The sequence below is a fragment of the Dendropsophus ebraccatus genome, chromosome 1 (assembly GCF_027789765.1).
Source record: "Dendropsophus ebraccatus isolate aDenEbr1 chromosome 1, aDenEbr1.pat, whole genome shotgun sequence".
NCBI classification, from domain to species: Eukaryota; Metazoa; Chordata; class Amphibia; order Anura; family Hylidae; genus Dendropsophus; species Dendropsophus ebraccatus.
In genome coordinates, this window is record NC_091454.1 from 91,959,436 (window position 1) to 91,979,426 (window position 19,991).

Genomic DNA, 19,991 nt, shown 5'->3' on the forward strand with positions numbered 1-19,991 from the left:
AAGCTGGAGCCAGGCACAGAAGGTCTTGGGCAGCATCCGTCATCTCCTCCTGCTCTCAGATCCCAGACGTGTTCCCCTCTGCCATCGATATCACATCAATAAACACCCTAGCTCAGTACTTGGCACAGGCAGCGGAAATACTTTGAAGCACTGAGCTGGGATGTTTTTTTGACACTCCATGAAGCCGTGGGGATGGGGGCCTTGGGCAGTTGCCCAGTTTGCTTCCCCCTAACGCTGGCCCTGTCCGCTATGTTCCTGCATCTCCCACTCTTGCCACGTCACGATCTGGGCAAAGAAATGCCCTAAGCCAGTCAGTGACTAAGGCGGGACTCCAGGGCCACCATCAGGGCAGTACTGGCAGTACAGCTGTCAGCAGCCCAGGCCCAAACTAGACTCAGGGGGGACTGTCAAACCCAGCCTGTCAGCTTTCAACCTTCTGACAGCTATACTGCACACCTTGCACCCTCTTGCTGTTAGCTGGGTCACTGGCTCTATAAAGTAAGCTAAAATGACAGTATAAAATTATATATTTTATACAAATGCTACCATTATGCTTCTCAAATTATCACCTAATTAATAAGGGTATGTTTATATGGGATGGATATTCTGCAGAATATCCATTGTGGGTTTGTAGGAGGAAAATCCAGAATGTATGACAGTACCAGATTTTAATAAATCTGATATACTGTACACAGGGGGACAGTTATCAAGACTGGTGCCGCAGTATGCCAGTATTTACTTGGCCAGATTTACTAAGTTGACCTGTGGGTAGATTTTTAAATCCACAGCATGTCAATTTATGTTGCAAAAATGCTGTGGATTAATTGTGGATCTGCACCATTGACTTTGGAAATCAAAATTAGCAATAAAGCTGCAAAAATATAAAATGTATGTAAAAAGGTATAACTTTTGTTGCTGAAAAACTGCAAACAATTGCACATGTGGACTTCTAACACAATAACATTCTTGCACTATTTACATACTTTGTAGTGGCGAATCCACAAACATCTGCACCACAATCTAAAAAAAAATTTGTTCCTGTAATTTTACTGCAGAAATGCATTTCTGTCCTATGTGGACTTATCCTTAAACGAATAACTTAGATCAGTGCTTCTCAATTCCAGTCCTCAGGCCTCACCAACAGGTCATGTTTTAAGGATTTCCTTAGTATTTCACAGGTGATATAATTATACTCAGTGCATCTGGTATTAGCACATGTGTCCTTTGTATGGGATAGCCTCAAAACATGACCTGTTGGTGAGGCCTGAGGACTGGAATTAAGAAGCACTGACTTATGTGACCAATGGTTTATACACTTATAATTTCTAATAAATCCTTCCTATAAGATTGCATGAAATACTGCACTTGGTCTCTCAGCAGATGGCACTGTTGCACTGATATCAAGGAAAAGGATAGGCACACAGCTCTCTGGTAAACAGTGGTACTGCAAGGGACAAATCACCTTATAGTGAATGTCTGCTCCATGCATCCCATGGTTACGTTATAATCAACAAGCAATGCTCAGTCTGCTGTATATTACAGAACATAATCATAGTCATAAAAGGGGATACTTACAGAAAAGTCAATAGGAAATAGATTGAAAAAAATATTGAAAAACCGATATATTTTGTACCATGTAAAAAAACTTCCAGCGAGTAGACATGATATATGAGAAAACACACTAACAATGTATGATCTTTTATGACAATTGAATAGATTAGACAATTTAGCTGAAAGATTCCAGTCCCAGAATATAGTGCATACAGAATTTGGCATCTCTTCAATTATTTCATTCACTATATATCATTCAAGCATTTACTATGCTGCACTCTTAAATATATGTTCAGTGTGCCCACTTTTATTTCTTTCTTCTCTATCTGAAGTTTATTTGAACTATTCTGTAGAAAATGTATGTGGCCACCTATGATTTCCAGCCCAAGGGAAGGGGTTTGATATATACATTATTATTCACAACTTTAGGTGGCAGACGAACTAAAGGGCTGATACTAATGGAAAAGCATGAAAGACTGGAGGCCTTTTCAGCACCACTGGATACAAAGGCATTATACTTTTATATGCAGATGCACATGTCGCAGGAGAACCATATTGTAGTCCTAATGGAAAAATTTTAGTGTATTCAATTCCCTGTTTTAGTACTAAATATGTCTGGAATATTTTTTGCACAACATTTCCCTTGATGGATGTTTAACTAAGTGTTCTTGTCTTTTATATAGAAAGATCTGGATTCACAGTGCGACCTGTGGCTGGATATCTCTCCCCTAGAGACTTCTTGGCTGGTCTAGCCTATAGAGTGTTTCACTGTACCCAATATATCAGACATGGATCAGATCCTCTCTATACACCTGAGCCGTAAGTATTTTGTGCTTGTAATTTGTAGCTGTAAGAATTCAGGCTGTGGAGATTAATATGCAGCTGAGGATGCAGCATTTAAATTATAGCACATCCAATTATGCCAAGGTTCCTCTGTGCACAATACGACTAATGAACAACATCTGTCATTTTCTATCCAAGAAAATCAATAAAGGTTGGGTTCACTTGATTATAGGAAAATACATGTCTCCCATTCCTTTTCTAGATGAAGTTCTTTCTTTGCACTGAAGGCAGTGCCCGTATATCTTAAGTTAGATTTGGCTTTTTTTTGCTAAATTATACCTAATAGCAATTATAAGAGCATACTCCAGTCTAGAGTGAACCTCTGGGATTTTATCTAGGTACAATTTCAACTTTAGTCTGAAATCTCATCCACCAAGATAATGATTTAGATTAACTAAGTTTTGAGCAGTCAGCTGTAATATTTATATATATATGTTTTGGATGAAATCCAAAAAAATGTTTTTTTCTTAGAATGAAAGGTGTGATGATTCACCATGTAGACTAGATACTAGATTAGAAGATAATAATGTTACTGAAACATTTCACAAAAGGCAATAGTAGTTATCAGTAGCAATGGGTCAGGCACGACCCTTACATAGTCTGTGTACTATGTTTAGGTACAATATTTACTGGGACACCTCCAAAAAACTTGCCAGCTAGGTGAAGTCTTGGTGCAAACTCTATGGGTAGAACATGATTCACCATCATGTTTTCATTACTGCTGCTTTTTGTTTTTTGGGTACCAATGACGTTAACATTTTTCTTATAGGATCAGCAGCGGATTTCACGCTGCGAGTTTACAGCAAAATCCTCTGCGGATCCTTCCCTGTCACTTTCAATGAGATGACATACTTGCAGCAGGATTCTCATCCTGCTGCGAGTATGTATTAGTAAGCCCCCTTAACCCTCTGTGGTCCGGTCTGCGCTCCGGCTTGCTTAGGGGCTCACGGCATCTGGATGTCCGGCTAAGCCAATGGGTGTGCTGCCCGGCTGCAGCCACTGATTGGCTGAGCAGGACGTCCAGACATCGGGGGCCCCGAAGCAAGCCGGAGCGCAGACCTAGTAAAGTATGGTTTATATTATACTCCAAAATTATTAAATAAAATGCAGAGACGAGATGGAGACAGGAGGTGTTGCTTAAGATGCGGCACGGAGGATGTTGAACTCTTTCACACAATGTGGGATTGTAGGTTGAGACGGGACTTTTGGCGGGGAGTAGCCAAGGAAATAGGGAAAAGATTAAAAATGGACATCCCCATGGATCCCAGTTTGGTTATTCTGGGGTACATGGAGGGGATCTCTGGGAATGAGGATGTAGTTTTGGTCGCTAGACTATTACACTTAGTGAGAGTAGAGATCGTTAGAAATTGGTTGGATACGTCCCCGCCACGTCCCCGTCCAGCGTTGGGAAAGATTAACGGCTAAAATTGGTAATTATGAAATACTTTATTATAAGGGGAGGAAGAGATGGCAGAAGCTGGTCACGCGTTGGCACACCTGGTTACAGTGGGAGTAGCTGGTTGTTATCTGTTTGTCATAATATTGGTTCTCCCCTTTTCTCAAAATTTTTTATTTTTTTCTCTCTCCATATCGGGCAGGGGTAGGGTGGTGTTGTGTTAATGTTTTTATATTTCTTTTGATGATGGGCTGCGTCCCTGGTAATTTTAGCAAATGGATTTTTGGGCTTGAAAAATATATATTTAAAAAAAAAAAAAAAAAAAAAGTATGCACCCGGGGGTTGAGGGGGCTGACTTTAACAGTGACAGTTAAGGGATTTGCAGCAGATTTTGCTGCAAAGTCGCAGTGTGAAACCGCTTGTACCGTTGGATAGCTGCTTTTAATCCAAGATCTGTCCTGGGGCCCATTCGGCAGGTGATGTTTAGACAAATGATGAACAGGAGAAATCATGTCCAGGGGCATTCCTAATAATGAAGAGACAGAGAGGAAGGACGGAGAGGCGGTTCAGGCCTAGGGCACAGACACTTTAGGCCACGCCAATTTGACACAGGGCTGCAAGTTGTTTTTTTCTGGGAAAATAACTGCATCACCTGTTGAATGGACCTCAGAACAGATCTTGGGTACAGAATCGCTTTAATATATAATCTGTCCAGATGATGTCACCCATAAGGGCCATGTAATAAAATTAATTGACTCCAATGTCTACTACAGCCTTGCTGTAAGTAGAGTGTGTGAACTGAACCAAACAGTGCTGGGTAGTAAAGGCACCTGGAGCTCATGAGCCAGTAGAGCACAAAGTTGCTATGGCAGTGCTGAGAAGCACCACTTGATGACAATGGTACCCATCTTGCAGGATGAAGGGACCTTCCCTGGATATTAGAGAAGGAAGAACCTGCAGAGAGCAGTACACCATTACATAACTGTTTTAGGTTATTCTTGCAAAAACAGCACCACCACTGCCACCAGGTTGTGTGTGGTATTGCTTTAATTTCCATTTACTTTAATAGGACTGAGCTGAAAACCACACCCAAACTGGAGACAAGAATCATGTTTCTGGAAGAAATCAACCATGTTTTTCTTAGCCTGAATAAGCCCATTAATGACACAATCCCTTTAAGCCCACTATAGAGCCAACCCCCAGGGCCAGGGGCATAGCAAGCGGTTCAGCCTAGGGGGGCGAGTGAGTCTCAGTGGGCCCCCAACCAATTATGTTACCCATAGGCAACCTCAGTGGATGACAATGCTTTCCAAATAATAAAAGGTATTTTCTACTACATTATTCATAGGGAACAGCGACTGAGAACAGTGGAAAATACTTTCTACATTTTAAATATATAACCATGTAAAAATTAAAGGGGTTATCCAGCTTTGCAAAAACATAGCTGCCTTTTTCCAGAAACAGCGCCACTCTCCTCCAAAGCTTGAGGCTATGTTCACACAACGTATGAGACCGGCTGTTCCGTGACCCGGCCGGTTCACAGAACGGCCGGTCTCTGCTCGGATCATCCCGGCCGCTACTTAAGTACCGGCCGGATGATATTTCCTGCCACAGGGTTCTGATGCGGGCGCATCAGCGCGCGCCCGCATCAGAACCTCCCACAGCACACAATGAAGCAAGTGGCCGGAGCCGCTCGCTTCCTTGTGTGAACTGACAGGTCTTTCTGCGACCGCAATTCCCTGAATTGCGGCCGTGCAGAAAACTGACATGTCTGTTATTTGCGGCCCCGTACGGGATCCCGGCCGGAGCGTATACGATGTGTATACGCTCCGGCTGGGATCCCATAGAGGAATAGGCAATGTTCCACACTGCATAAAGTACGGCTGTTGTTGCCAATGGCAACAACGGCTGTACTTTTACGTAGTGTGAACATAGCCTGAATGTGGGAGTTCAGCTCAGTTCTACTAAAACAGAATGGAACCAAGTTGTAATACCACAAACAACATAGAGGAAGCTATGGCGCTGTTTTTGTTTTCTAATTAGCCATCCATTCTTCTGTCTCTTTATCTCATATCTATCTGTCTAATATCTATTGGGCAGCATGAGGACTACACCATAGCTGATGGTCAATGATCAAATAGGCAACACCTGAAGGTTTTTCCCGCAGTACCAGTAGAGTTAATGTATAGTACAAATACTGGGTAATAACAATAAATAGTCCCATGCAGTTCCAGGCAACTATACTAAATAACCTATATACAAAAAAGCCAGACTACTGCAATATAACTCAATGGAATAATTACTTTAATAATTTACAAAACATGACAATACATTAAAATACCCATAACATACCCATACCCCGTGCAGTAGGAATGTATATATACGGGGGCTTCCTGATGTGAGCGGGATCACTGCAGTGAGAGCGATCCCACTCACATTAGTGTCAGGGGCATAGACCAGTACATGCAATCTAGTGATTGCATATTTTACAGTGAATAAAAGTGTTTAAAAAAAGTGTAATAAAAAAAGTTTTTAAAAGTATTTAAAAAAAAATCCTCATAAACCCCCTCCCAACAAAAGTTTAAAAGACCCCCTTGCCCATTATGAAAATAAAAATATAAAAAATAAATAAACATATTACATATCGTAGCATGAGGAATTGTCTGATCTATTAAAAAATAACATTATTGTTCCCCCACGGTGAACGGTGTAAATGGGAAAAAAAAAAAACGCACCAGGATTGCAGCTTTTATCACAAAAAAATGTATAAAAATCAATCAAAGTTTTTCTTTTACACCAATATGATATTAATAAAAACTAGAGATCATGGTGCAAAAAATGACACCCCAACCAGCCCTGTAGGTGGAAAAATAAAAGCGCTAGGCCTCTTAGAAGGCGAGGAGGCGACATTGCATTAATCTGACCCGGACTTTTGTGCACCAAAGGGCTCTGTCTTAAAGGGGTTAAAAATGTTGGAAAAATCAGCACCGATAATCATGGTGTACAGGGTATATGAGAGCAGCCAATTTATGCCTCCATGTAGTATTTAGACCCAATTTTAGCCCTAGGGTCCCTCTATGTTCTCATATAGTAAAAAGGCCACCATCTATACCCTAAGGGTGGGTTCACACTACGGAATTCTCGCAGATAAACTCAGCGGAATTCCGTCGGCTGTCCGCACGCACGGCCTCATGTCTTTCCGCCGACTCCATAGACACCATACTATGGGCCGGCGTATTCCGCTATCCGCCGAAAGAAGTGACATGTCACTTCTTTCGGCGGATAGCGGAATACGCCGGCCCATAGAATGGTGTCTATGGAACCGGCGAAAAGGTGCGCGGCCAGCCGACGGAATTCTGCGGAGTTTATCCGCGAGAATTCCGTAGTGTGAACCCACCCTGACATAGTAGATTATCCCCACTTGTTCCTCCATATAGAAGATAGACCCTTCCTGTGCACCCCCATACAGTAGTGAGGCCCCTCTGTACCTTCATATTTAAAAATTCAGCTTCTCTGTGCATCCATATAGTAGTTAGGCTTTCTGTGCCCCAATATAGTAATTATTTCCCTCTGTTTCCATGTAGTAGTAGTTAGGGCCCTCTGGCCCTAAGTAGTTAGGTAATCCCCCTGGTATGTATTCCCCATGCAGCCACCCCCTTCCCTAGCAGTAATCTCCCTGGTATTCCTCCTGGTGGTTAGACACCCCACCACCACTGTAAATAGATTGCATCTCCAAATTAGGTACTCCCTTTTCGGTTAGCCAGCACATCCCATACCCCAACCCCCATAGATAGCATCCTTTCCAGGAGTTAGCCCCACCCACATGGGTCTCCTCCTCTATAACGAAGGGAAAAAAGTACTGTAGTCTTCTGATGTCAACTCTCTCCTTGCTCTGAGAGTGCACGAGTGGCATCACTAATGTCCTGCAGCTCTAAGGGATGAAACGGCCTCTTGTGGCCACAACAGTGTTTGGGAGGGTGGAGAGCCAATGCTCTCCTCGCCTTGTCAATCACCATGCTGCATTCAACTGTATGTTCTCCTCGCATACAAGTGCATTCAGCTAAAAGGTCAGACAACACAAAATCGGTAGCCGTGTGGGCCCCCCAGGAGCACTAGTTGCTGGCCAGGGGCCACCTACAAAACTCCATGCCTATCTACTGTACAGTTCTGTCATTACTGGTACTTCCAGATTACTACTTACTAACTCTTCAGACTCTGCCCCCCCCCCCAGTCTACACCAAATCACTGTCACACTATTGTTTAGCTGTCAACATAGATTTGGGCCAAAGTCGTGAAATACCTTGTAGCAATTATTTGGTTTAACAGTAACCTAAAACAAGCTCTGCAATACTGCATAACTCTTCTTTCTCACTCCAAAGTTTAGTTTAGTCTCCAACTTTACGTGCTCAATTGTAAACTGCATACATGCACTTTTGATGTCTGTGGCTATATCTGCTGACATCACCTAAACTGGAGTAGTAATATTTTACTTCTTAATTCACGACCAGGATATCAGAAAATAATACTGGTATGAAAAAGGCGTTACTGTTACATTTGACATATTTTCTCTCCTGCCTCAGTGAGTTTTATTTAGATTGATGGCACAGTTGCTAAAGTCTCTCTTCTGTGAAAATCAAATTCATGTGAATGGAATGGTAATGGTAGAGAAATTTAATATCTGCATATCAGCCAAAAATTCTTGCAGGAGCACAGGTGAACACATTATAAGAAGGATTTTCAACGGCAATGTCCAATTTATTCAAAAAAATAGACTAAAGTTTTTTAAAAAAGGAAAAAAACACACACATATCTCTTTATTTCCTATCTATCTACCTACCTGCCTACCCTGTTTCCCGAATTTCTCCCAATGATGCAATATGTCTTATTTTCAGGGAATGTCTTATTTTCCCACAGAGAATAATTCAGACTTTCCTCTCTCCCCTCCCTGTCCCATCAGTCCTGACTCTCCCCTCACTGTCCCATCAGTCCTGTCTCTCCCCTCACTGTCCCATCAGTCCTGACTCTCCCCTCACTGTCCCATCAGTCCTTACTCTCCCCTCACTGTCCCATCAGTCCTTACTCTCTCCTCACTTTCCCATCAGTTCTGACTCTCCCCTCACTGTCCCATCAGTCCTGACTCTCCTCTCACTGTCCCATCAGTCCTGTCTCTCCCCTCACTTTCTTATCAGTCCTGTCTCTCCCCTCACTGTCCCATCAGTCCTGTCTCTCCCCTCACTGTCCCATCAGTCCTTACTCTCCCCTCACTGTCCCATCAGTCCTTACTCTCTCCTCACTTTCCCATCAGTTCTGACTCTCCTCTCACTGTCCCATCAGTCCTGTCTCTCCCCTCACTGTCCCATCAGTTCTGTCTCTCCCCTCACTGTCCGATCAGTCCTTACTCTCCCCTCACTGTCCCATCAGTCCTGACTCTCCTCCCACTGTCCCATCAGTCCTTAATCTCCCCTCACTGTTCCATCAGTTCTGACTCTCCCCTCACTGTCCCATCAGTCCTGACTCTCCTCTCACTGTCCCATCAGTTCTGACTCTCCCCTCACTGTCCCATCAGTCCTGTCTCTCCCCTCACTGTCCCATCAGTCCTTACTCTCTCCTCACTTTCCCATCAGTTCTGACTCTCCTCTCACTGTCCCATCAGTCCTGTCTCTCCCCTCACTGTCCCATCAGTTCTGTCTCTCCCCTCACTGTCCGATCAGTCCTTACTCTCCCCTCACTGTCCCATCAGTCCTGACTCTCCTCCCACTGTCCCATCAGTCCTTAATCTCCCCTCACTGTCCCATCAGTTCTGACTCTCCCCTCACTGTCCCATCAGTCCTGACTCTCCTCTCACTGTCCCATCAGTCCTGTCTCTCCCCTCACTGTCCCATCAGTCCTGTCTCTCCCCTCACTGTCCCATCAGTCCTGACTCTCCCCTTACTGTCCCATCAGTCCTGTCTTTCCCCTCACTGTCCCATCAGTCCTGTCTCTCCCCTCACTGTCCCATCAGTCCTGTTTCTCTCCTCTCACTGTCCCATCAGTCCTGTCTCTCCCCTCACTGTCCCATTAGTCCTGTTTCTCTCCTCTCACTGTCCCATCAGTCCTGTCTTTCCCCTCACTGTCCGATCAGTCCTGTCTCTCCCCTCACTGTCCCATCAGTCCTGACTCTCCCCTCACTGTCCGATCAGTCCTGTCTCTCCTCTCACTGTCCCATCAGTCCTGTCTTTCCCCTCACTGTCCGATCAGTCCTGTCTCTCTCCCCTCACTGTCCCATCAGTCCTGACTCTCCCCTCACTGTCCCATCAGTCCTTACTCTCCCCTCACTGTCCCATCAGTCCTTACTCTCTCCTCACTTTCCCATCAGTTCTGACTCTCCTCTCACTGTCCCATCAGTCCTGTCTCTCCTCTCACTGTCCCATCAGTTCTGTCTCTCCCCTCACTGTCCCATCAGTCCTTACTCTCCCCTCACTGTCCCATCAGTCCTTACTCTCCCCTCACTGTCCCATCAGTCCTTACTCTCTCCTCACTTTCCCATCAGTTCTGACTCTCCTCTCACTGTCCCATCAGTCCTGTCTCTCCCCTCACTGTCCCATCAGTTCTGTCTCTCCCCTCACTGTCCGATCAGTCCTTACTCTCCCCTCACTGTCCGATCAGTCCTTACTCTCCCCTCACTGTTCCATCAGTCCTGACTCTCCTCCCACTGTCCCATCAGTCCTTACTCTCCCCTCACTGTCCCATCAGTTCTGACTCTCCCCTCACTGTCCCATCAGTCCTGACTCTCCTCTCACTGTCCCATCAGTTCTGACTCTCCCCTCACTGTCCCATCAGTCCTGTCTCTCCCCTCACTGTCCCATTAGTCCTGTTTCTCTCCTCTCACTGTCCCATCAGTCCTGTCTTTCCCCTCACTGTCCCATCAGTCCTGTCTCCCCCCTCACTGTCCCATCAGTCCTGACTCTCCTCTCACTGTTCCATCAGTCCTCTCTCTCCCCTCACTGTCCCATCAGTCCTGTCTCTCCCCTCACTGTCCCATTAGTCCTGTTTCTCTCCTCTCACTGTCCAATCAGTCCTGTCTTTCCCCTCACTGTCCCATCAGTCCTGTCTCTCCCCTCACTGTCCCATCAGTCCTGACTCTCCTCTCACTGTCCCATCAGTCCTTACTCTCCTCTCACTGTCCCATCAGTCCTGTCTTTCCCCTCACTGTCCCATCAGTCCTGTCTCTCCCCTCACTGTCCCATCAGTCCTGACTCTCCTCTCACTGTCCCATCAGTCCTTACTCTCCTCTCACTGTCCCATCAGTCCTGTCTTTCCCCTCACTGTCCCATCAGTCCTGACTCTCCTCTCACTGTCCCATCAGTCCTTACTCTCCTCTCACTGTCCCATCAGTCCTGTCTCTCCCCTCACTGTCCCATTAGTCCTGTCTCTCCCCTCACTGTCCCATCACATAGTGTGAACCCGACTTTAGTCAAAAAAAATTACAGTGATCTGTGAATTTTTTTAAGTTGCAGAAGCTGTGCAAATTATTGTGACATTGTATATAAAGTTCACAGTATATGCTGCCTACATATTTTTAGATCAGAATTTTCACCATATCATCTTAACTATTCTATTTGGTTTTGTCCATTAGAAATGTTGGCCGACTTTTGGAATTTTAGATCTTATTTAGAAAAAAAAGTATGAATTATTGTACATTGCAAATAGACTCCCATTAGTGCATACATGTTATGTGTATAATAGATCAAAGGCATAATAAAATGAACTTTTATGCACCCATTCTATGAACCCCCGTAGCAACAGCAACAAATCTTACCTTTTCAGTTCCAAGAGGATTAGAAAATGACAGAACCCATTGATTGCTATGGGTTATGTTCAAGGCAAATAATTGTATGAAACAATCTTATTATTTTCTCATAACACCCGGAATTAGTGTGATTCTTTTTCTGAGCAGGGAGCTTGTAGGTACCTAGACTTTTTATGCATGTGTGTGTATAATCTACATAATCAGCACCTTGGGTGGCTAGGCATACACGCTAGCTTTTCTGAAAGCAAGACGAGCTTTACAGCACTGTTTCAGGAATGTAATTTACTTCCTAGGTAGTAAGGGACGCAATTATATTTGCTCAGGAATATATTTGTGTCCTTACAATAAAAAGATGGATAACAAGTTCTAATGAAACTCAAATTAAAGTCCTTATGTAAATTCCAACACTAACTAGCATTATAACTGCTGTTGTTTATTTTTTGCTTTAAATTACAGAATGCAAATTTTACAGCCAGGAATGCAATTAGTTAATCAACATTGTATAGGAACATTCAATGAATTGCCAGAGAATATCTCAAAATAATTGCAGTTTAGTTTTTGTTTTGCATATATTGCAATTTGCTGTGCTTATGCTGGCATCCATATATCTGTGGAGTGGGTTTGATTAACAAAAGCTTTTTATGCTGAAATTGCATTTGTAAATTTAATTGTATAGTTGGAAGTGAATTGCTAAGAGCCTAAATGTTTGTGGCTAAGTGATGTGACATATCGCTATATATTATATGTGTCATTCCCCTTAGAGCAATAGGTTCTAAATAATAAATGACAGATAGAAGCATAGAGAACATACTAAATAAATCTGTATACAGTCTAAATATAGCCTATGTCTACCCAGTAGGAGCAAAAGAAAGGCATTTTTGTCGAAGAGACGCTAATATCCTCATTTGGAATCCTAGACAGCTGCAGTTTAATGTTCCAAGTACAAGCTAGGTATCTCATAATGTATCTGCTTCATTTGATCGCAGATCTGATAAGCAGCTGGCATTTTTCAATAACTTTACTGAGCAAAAAATGAAAGTGTGCAGTTGTGTGCACAGAACTGCAGTGTAGTTACATAGTACAATTATAAAAAGACACATGTCCATCAAGTTTAACCAAGATCTCAAAGTAGTTGCCTATATTAAAACGATTACAAATGTTTGATATGCTATTTTAGGGTGCATTCACATGCACAGTATCTGCAGCAGATTCACAGCAGATCTGATAGCGCTGATTTGATGCTGCAGATATCAATGTAACTAAATAACTAAACACAGCCTCAAATCTGCTGCGGATCCTGTACGTGTGAATGCACCCTTAACCCCTAGACGATCCATGATGTAACTATACTTCATGGCGCCCCTAGGGGAGTTCAGAGGGGGGGGGGCTGCGCGGTGAACCCAATCTGAATCGCTGTGATCCCGGCTGCTATCTGCAGCCCGGGACTGTGGCAAATAGCTGGCATGGTCCAATCGCCGTGCCCGCTAATAAGGCATTTAGATGCATCTGTCAAAATTGACAGCTGCGTTTAAATGCCTTTCCCCCCCATACCTAGTGGTCTAGTGGCGGGATCCCCTCCACGACACGATCGTGTAGGAGCGGTCCCCGCATCTGAGCCGGATGGGGTTCATGCGCTGTAATGACGCTGATCCTGGCTCAGTAATCTATTGTTCTCATTTATCTATGCAAAATATCTGTACTGCATAGATCTCAATGAGAGATCATTGTAGTTATACTAGAAGTCTCCCAGGGGGACTTCTAGTTAGTGTGTGAAAAAAAATGTTTTTTTTTATCAATAAAAAATCCCCTCCCCTAATAAAAGCCTGAATCACCCTCCTTTTCCCATTTTATAAATAAAAATAAATAAAAAGAAAAATATTTGGCAGAATCGCCTGAACTAGTAAATGATCACATTTCTGATCTCGCACAGTAAACGTCGTTATCACAAAAAATTTCCAAAGTGCAAAACTGCACACTTTTAGTCGCATCAAATCCAGAAAAATTGTGATAAAAAGTGATAAAAAAAGTAGCAAATATGCAAACAATGTACGATAGAAAGTACATGGCGCAAAAGATGACACCTCATAGAGCCCTAAGGACCAAAGAATAAAAGCGTTATAAGAAATGGGAATGGGAACCAATGGGAACCACACATAATTTTTTCTGGTTTCACGTCATATTTTATGCAAAAATTAAGTCTGTCATTGCAAAGTACAATTAGTGGCACAAAAATAAGGGCTCATCTGGGTCTCTAGGGGGAAAATTGCAACGGCTATGGCCTTATAAACACAAGTAGTAATAAACGAAAAAATTTAAATTGGACAGGTCTTCTAAGGGTTAAAGGGGGAAGTAATTCCCAAAGCAGTTTGATAGAAAAATCACCTAATAACCTGGATTACACATTAGTCAGGACAGCTGGGAGCTGGGTGAAGGTGAGTTTTTGTTTTATTTCTTTGGTGAGGGTGGACCTGTTTAATAAGGCAATTTATATTCTGGGGAAACGTATACCATGGGGTTAACTAACAATAGAGGTACCTACCTAATGGGGATAACTACTTTATGTGAACGTACAGAAAGGTGGAAATTATGTTGTGGAGTGCCTACCATATGTGTAAACTACCTATTGGGGGCATCTGCCTAACGAAAGGGACTACCTACTGGGAAAACCTACTTAATGGGATAAATAAGCTTTTGGGTGCACCTAATAGTGGAAACTATCTAGCTGGACCACATACCTAATATAGGAAACTAACTACAGGAGCAATCTACCTAATGGGGGGACTACCTACTGGGGACCTGTCTACCTTTTGAAGCAACCTACGTACCTAATGTATATGTGATGTGTGCCTCTGATCTTTTAAGACTATAGCAATGCCCTTGATGGAAATAATATAGCAAGTAGCTCAAAATGCACAGGTGGCACTTTTTTATCACACTTAATCAGTCTCTGGGCAGCAGCTGCAGCAATATAAGCATATTTAAATGGGCAGGTCATCGCAAAAGATTTTGCATGATATAAATGATACATGATACATGATGCATGATACAAATTCTTGCGTTCTTTGGTATCTCCATGATGGTGCTTATGAAAAGTCAGCAACTATGTTGAAAAGCATGGCCTGATACATTAAAATGTGGCTTACTTGGTAATGAAGATTATGCCAGCAATGTGAGGATTCAGCTGCTTGCTACACTTTTACTGTATTTATAGTAAATCAAGCCTGAAATTATATAGTAAACATCACAATTTTTGGGTGCCCCTTTTTCATGCAGCAGGTAGTGTTATGATTCAGACAATTCTTAGCATTCATGATGAAACCAATAACCCAGTCTCATTATGGTGCAGTGGGCTCCTGAATGATCATGCCGGGAGTTCTGAAGTCATTAGCACATCATCCATATACAGTATACACACTGTGCGCGGAACGTGTGAATGTAGCATTAGTGCACTAGTGTATTCCAGTGTCTTTATAATGATGTGACATTGCAATCATGGACTATAGAGTGACAGCAAATTGGTGTAAACATTAAAAATGGACATTGGGGGAGATTTATCAAACATGGTGTAAAGTGAAACTGGCTCAGTTGCCCCTAGCAACCAATCAGATTCCACCTTTCATTCCTCACAGACTCTTTGGAAAATGAAAGGTGGAATCTGATTGGTTGCTAGGGGCAACTGAGCTAGTTTCACTTTACACCATGTTTGATAAATCTCCTCCATTGTGTTTGTTTGCAAATGTATGGCTTTATATGACATAATTTTAAATGATTGTGCTTTTGTTATGTATATACATATAATTTACACTATACTAAAATAGCAGACAATGTAGTAGACTTACTAGCTGCTTGTCTATTTACTCATTTTTACCAGGGACACCTGTCATGAGCTGCTTGGTCATGTTCCGTTACTTGCAGATCCAAAATTTGCCCAATTTTCCCAAGAAATTGGCCTTGCCTCACTAGGAGCATCTGATGACGATGTCCAAAAACTAGCAACTGTAAGTTAACATAATCCCTATTATTCCATAATATTTCTCTGGATTATAATTTAAATTGTACATTCTATGGGCTGTGTTTTTTTTTTTATTTAAAATGATAATGTATACACCAACCCACCTCCCCAAACTGCTGATACCATCTATTTGATGAGAGCAAGTCCTTCCTGGCCATGTGTTTTAAAATGTGCCTTGTGCCTTGGTTAGGGTAAAAAAATATTGTTCATATGCAGCAGCTGAGTCAATGTGGCAAAGCTCTGTCAAACAATAAATAGGAGAAATCCCAGGGGTGTTCCTAATGAAAAAGAAAGGTATTGCAGGTCTAGGGCACTGGCCATCTAGGTCATGCCTCATTGACTCTGCTACTGCAGATTGAAACATAATTTTTTAGACACTGAGTACATTTTAAAAGACATTCGTGAAGGACTTACTTTTGTCAAGTGAATGGTACAAGCAGTTTGGGTTGGGTGGTTTGGTGTTTACAGAATTGCTTCAAAATTCCAAATATGGGGATCTTCCAGGAATTACATCCCAAACCTGTGTATTTGTAATCTTTGTGGTCATTAAATCCCTATTGATCAATGTTTATAGTAATACTAACATATATCTAACCTGTTAGGATATGTTTACATGGTACATATGTAATGTAGGATTCTACAAAACCTTATTCACAAACTGAATAAATATTAGATTGTAGGGTATTTGCCACTGCATGTGCATGTGAAGTGTGTGTGAAGCATTTACTAAAAAATAGACTTACCTTTTTGAAAGATTAGATGCATTTTCCATGAACAGTTATGTTACAAAAGTTATATAATGAAAAGAAATAATACAAATACAAATAATCTTGTGGGAAAGAACTTGCTGAATGTTCTATATGGTTGTCATTAAGGCTTGTAGCTTCTTTTACAATTAACTGAAATAGTCTTAATATTTAGGTAGACTTTGCATTTGGTAATGTGATATATTATTTTTGGTGCCCAGCAAGAAAGCCTTAAGGTTGTTGTACTAATAAAAATACACCAGATCTATATCAGTGGTAGTGTTTGAAATACACTCAGATCTTGAAAAATGACTGGCATGTGATAGCTGAGATGTCTGATGCTGAGCTCTACGGTATTATGTTTCTGTATAAAAATGTATATTACCATCTGTTTCCATTAGGTTTAGATTGAATTTTCTGATTCTGTGATATATTTTGTGAGTGTGTGTGTGTGCGCGAAACAACACGTTTTTCACCTTTTAGAGAGATTGATGAGCAAGTCCCCCGACCCTCTATTACCAAGAGAAAAAGCAAACCCATGACTTTTACTCCCCTCCTAGTATTCTCCTGCTGCAGATAAATAACTTATGGAAATAGGACTCTTTCTAGAGAGAATACAACCAATTTTGCAGCAAGCATTATAGAGGATTGCTGTTTACTTATGGAAACATTGAGCTATGTCACACATGGATTTAGCAATTTGTGGCCATTGTATAAAGGGCACAGCATGTTGAATTTCAGGTAGCTTCTAGCGCAGAACATTCCAATAAACTCCCTGTACTATTAGATAAGCTGATTGTAGACATGAAGTTGTCTACTGGCTATTTGTATTTGTTACAGTTTTAAACTGAGAAATGCATTTTCCTCATTGTGTTTGCAGTTTATGATTTTGTTCTCTCTTGTAATGGAGAAAATATAATAGGAGCACATTTAATGGCGCACATTTAGGAAGCAGCCTATAACCTGTTTGGAACCCTTCAGAACTCTTTTGGAATAATTAAGTTGAGAAAAAAAATCGAAATGAATCTCACAAACAACAGATTGGAAAAGCATAAGCATGTATACCAGCAACAGGTTTTTTTTTATGCCAAAGCTGTAATAAAACCTTTTATCAATCTGCACTTGCCAGGCCCACAGCCAATGGAACAGCACTGTTGGAATGTTTTGCTGTATAATCTGACTATTTCCAATTCCCATTGCACAGTGTTGTATGATTTTGTAATGGTTGATTCACTGTTTATAATGTGAATGTTTGGTCTTTCTAGGACATGACAGATTTGTTTATATGAGATTTCATATTTATCCATAATAGGAGATAGACTCAATGATAGCAGATCTGCTGTCGGCTCTGTCCATGTGCATATTGTTCTGTTGTGGTTGAAAATGCTGTCCGAAATGGGAGCAATTGTAGACAGAAGATGCACCTTGGTCTTTTCATATATCACTTTTACATATGTTTAGCGATAGAATAATACATGTATATATATATATATATATATATATATATATATATATATATATATATAACAATGATGTCTTTGTAGTATGATGATTAGATATCAGCAGCCAGCGTATTAGTCTACTGGCAAGAAATGGCTGTGATACAGCAACAGCTGTGTATGTGTGTGTGTGTGTATAAGCCATTCTGGCTCAATGATATTACAGGTGTCCAGAATTACTCTGAATATTATGACCAGGAACTAGATACATCTTTTTACTGTGCTGCAAATGTGTATTTTATTGTGTTAAAATTGACAAACTGTAACCTGTCAGTACATAATGCTTATATATGATGCGTAGGAGTTTATACTTTTAATCCTGTTATATTTGAAGTCAAGGTATTGTGTATAATAATGATGATGCTGTATTGAATGTATGCAAGGGCACTTTTATATAGATATATACCAAGACTATATAGTAAACAAGAGACAGAATAAATGCATCATAAATGAAATATTTATTATGCGTACAACAAAGTAAAATGGTGCTATTCTGGGAAGAACAATAGACCCTTATGAAAATTAAGGAACAAAGCTCCTCTCTCCAGCCCTGAAGACATTAGGCTGTCTTCTGGGGGATGCAAGGGTAGGAGTATTGTAGCATATCAGCAATACACACAGCTTACATCTCTGCTTTATCTTTAGCGGTTGGACAGAACTTAACAGGAGCATGGAAATCCAGCTATGTTTTGGTTATTTGATTATTACATAGAAAACATTTTACATATTAAGATGTGTGCATAGTTCTGGCACAAGAGTATGAATTGGTTGTCAAAGAATTTCCACATTTAAGGCACAATTACACACACTGTACAGATGGAAAATTGTATTCTAGATTATGTTCATATCAGTTTAAAAGACGGAAGCCATAGAATAAAGGGGTTATTCAAAGATTTCAACCTATCTATTCACATGGCAACATAAAAAAGGAAGAGAAAGGAAGAAAAGAGCAATTCTCCTCTTTAAGCCGAGTTCACAAGGTCATTTTGTTCCTTGTTATTTATTGTGTCTTGAATCTACACATCTTTTTACAGCAAAAAATGTATTGGCCCAAATTTATCAATGGGTTTCAAATAAAATCTGGTGTAAACTGCTCATAGCAGCCAGTCATAGCCCAGCTTCCAGCTCTGGTTAAAGGAAACAAATGAGCATGATTGTGCTGATATGGTTCCCAGCAGCACAGTATACAGTAGATCTACTGTGCAGCTCCCCAAGGTGTCTGCAGACGTAGCTTTAAATTGGGGAAAAAGGATTTTTATTCTGTCGTGCAAGACAGGGAGAGTGGTAGCAACTAGTCATCTGGGCAGGGAGCCGTCTGTGACTAGTCACAGCTCTCTACCTGTCAGTGTCCTCTGTGAAGATGATTGACAGGCAGAGAGACATATTAGTTGCCTCTCTGCCTGTCATTCATTCTCATGCTGCGTGCTGCCAGGCAGAGAGCAATGACTAGTCATGGGCAGCACCCCAGAGTAGTTGCCACCCCTTTCCCAAAAAGTGTAATTAAAAGAGTATTCCCCCCAAAAGCTAAAAAAAAAATGCTCCTAAACCTGGTTGTTCCTATTCACCAAGTCCCCATGAGTATTTTGAGCCATCTCCTGTCTTTCTAGCTGCTGCCATTTCTGAGTTACAAGTTTTCCTAAAAGCCGATCTATATATCCAAGATGGTGCCGGCCAGCAAACATCTCCCATGATGCACTGTTTATGCCTGATTGGTCCATGATGTAGCAGAGCTGATATCCACATACCACTGCCTGCGGGGAGCTCAAGCTGGGGGGGGGGCACACAGTTAGGGGGCACTCTGGTTGAGCTCCTTGGAGGCGCATAGTGTAGTTGGCTACGGGTGAGCTCTGGGGGGGGGGACAGTCAGGAGGCACACAGTGTGGGCGGCCGCAGGTGAGCTCCGGGGGGCACACAGTGGGGTTGACCACGGGTGAACTCCAGGGGGGGCACAGTCAGGGGGCACACAGTGCGGGTGGTTGTTGGTGAGCTCCGGGGGGGCCACACAAAGCGGCGGGTGTGGGTGAGCACTGGGGGTCACAGTCAGGGGGCACACAATGCGGGCAGCCATGGATGAGCTCCCGGGGGGGCACACATTGCGGGCAGCTGCGGGTGAGCTGGGGGGGCACAGTCAGGGGGCACACTGTGCAGGCAGCCA

The 19,991-nt window shown here is 42.1% G+C and overlaps 1 protein-coding gene across 1 annotated transcript in view; it reads left to right on the forward strand.

Annotated features, from left to right (window-relative positions):
• TPH2 (tryptophan hydroxylase 2) overlaps positions 1 to 19,991 on the forward strand; it is a 171,146-nt gene that overhangs the window by 42,440 nt on the left and 108,715 nt on the right. Inside the window, exons 7-8 of the mRNA XM_069955934.1 lie at positions 2,235 to 2,370; positions 15,451 to 15,577. Coding sequence (XP_069812035.1) covers positions 2,235 to 2,370; positions 15,451 to 15,577 — 263 coding nt within the window. The remainder of the gene's footprint in view (positions 1 to 2,234; positions 2,371 to 15,450; positions 15,578 to 19,991) is intronic.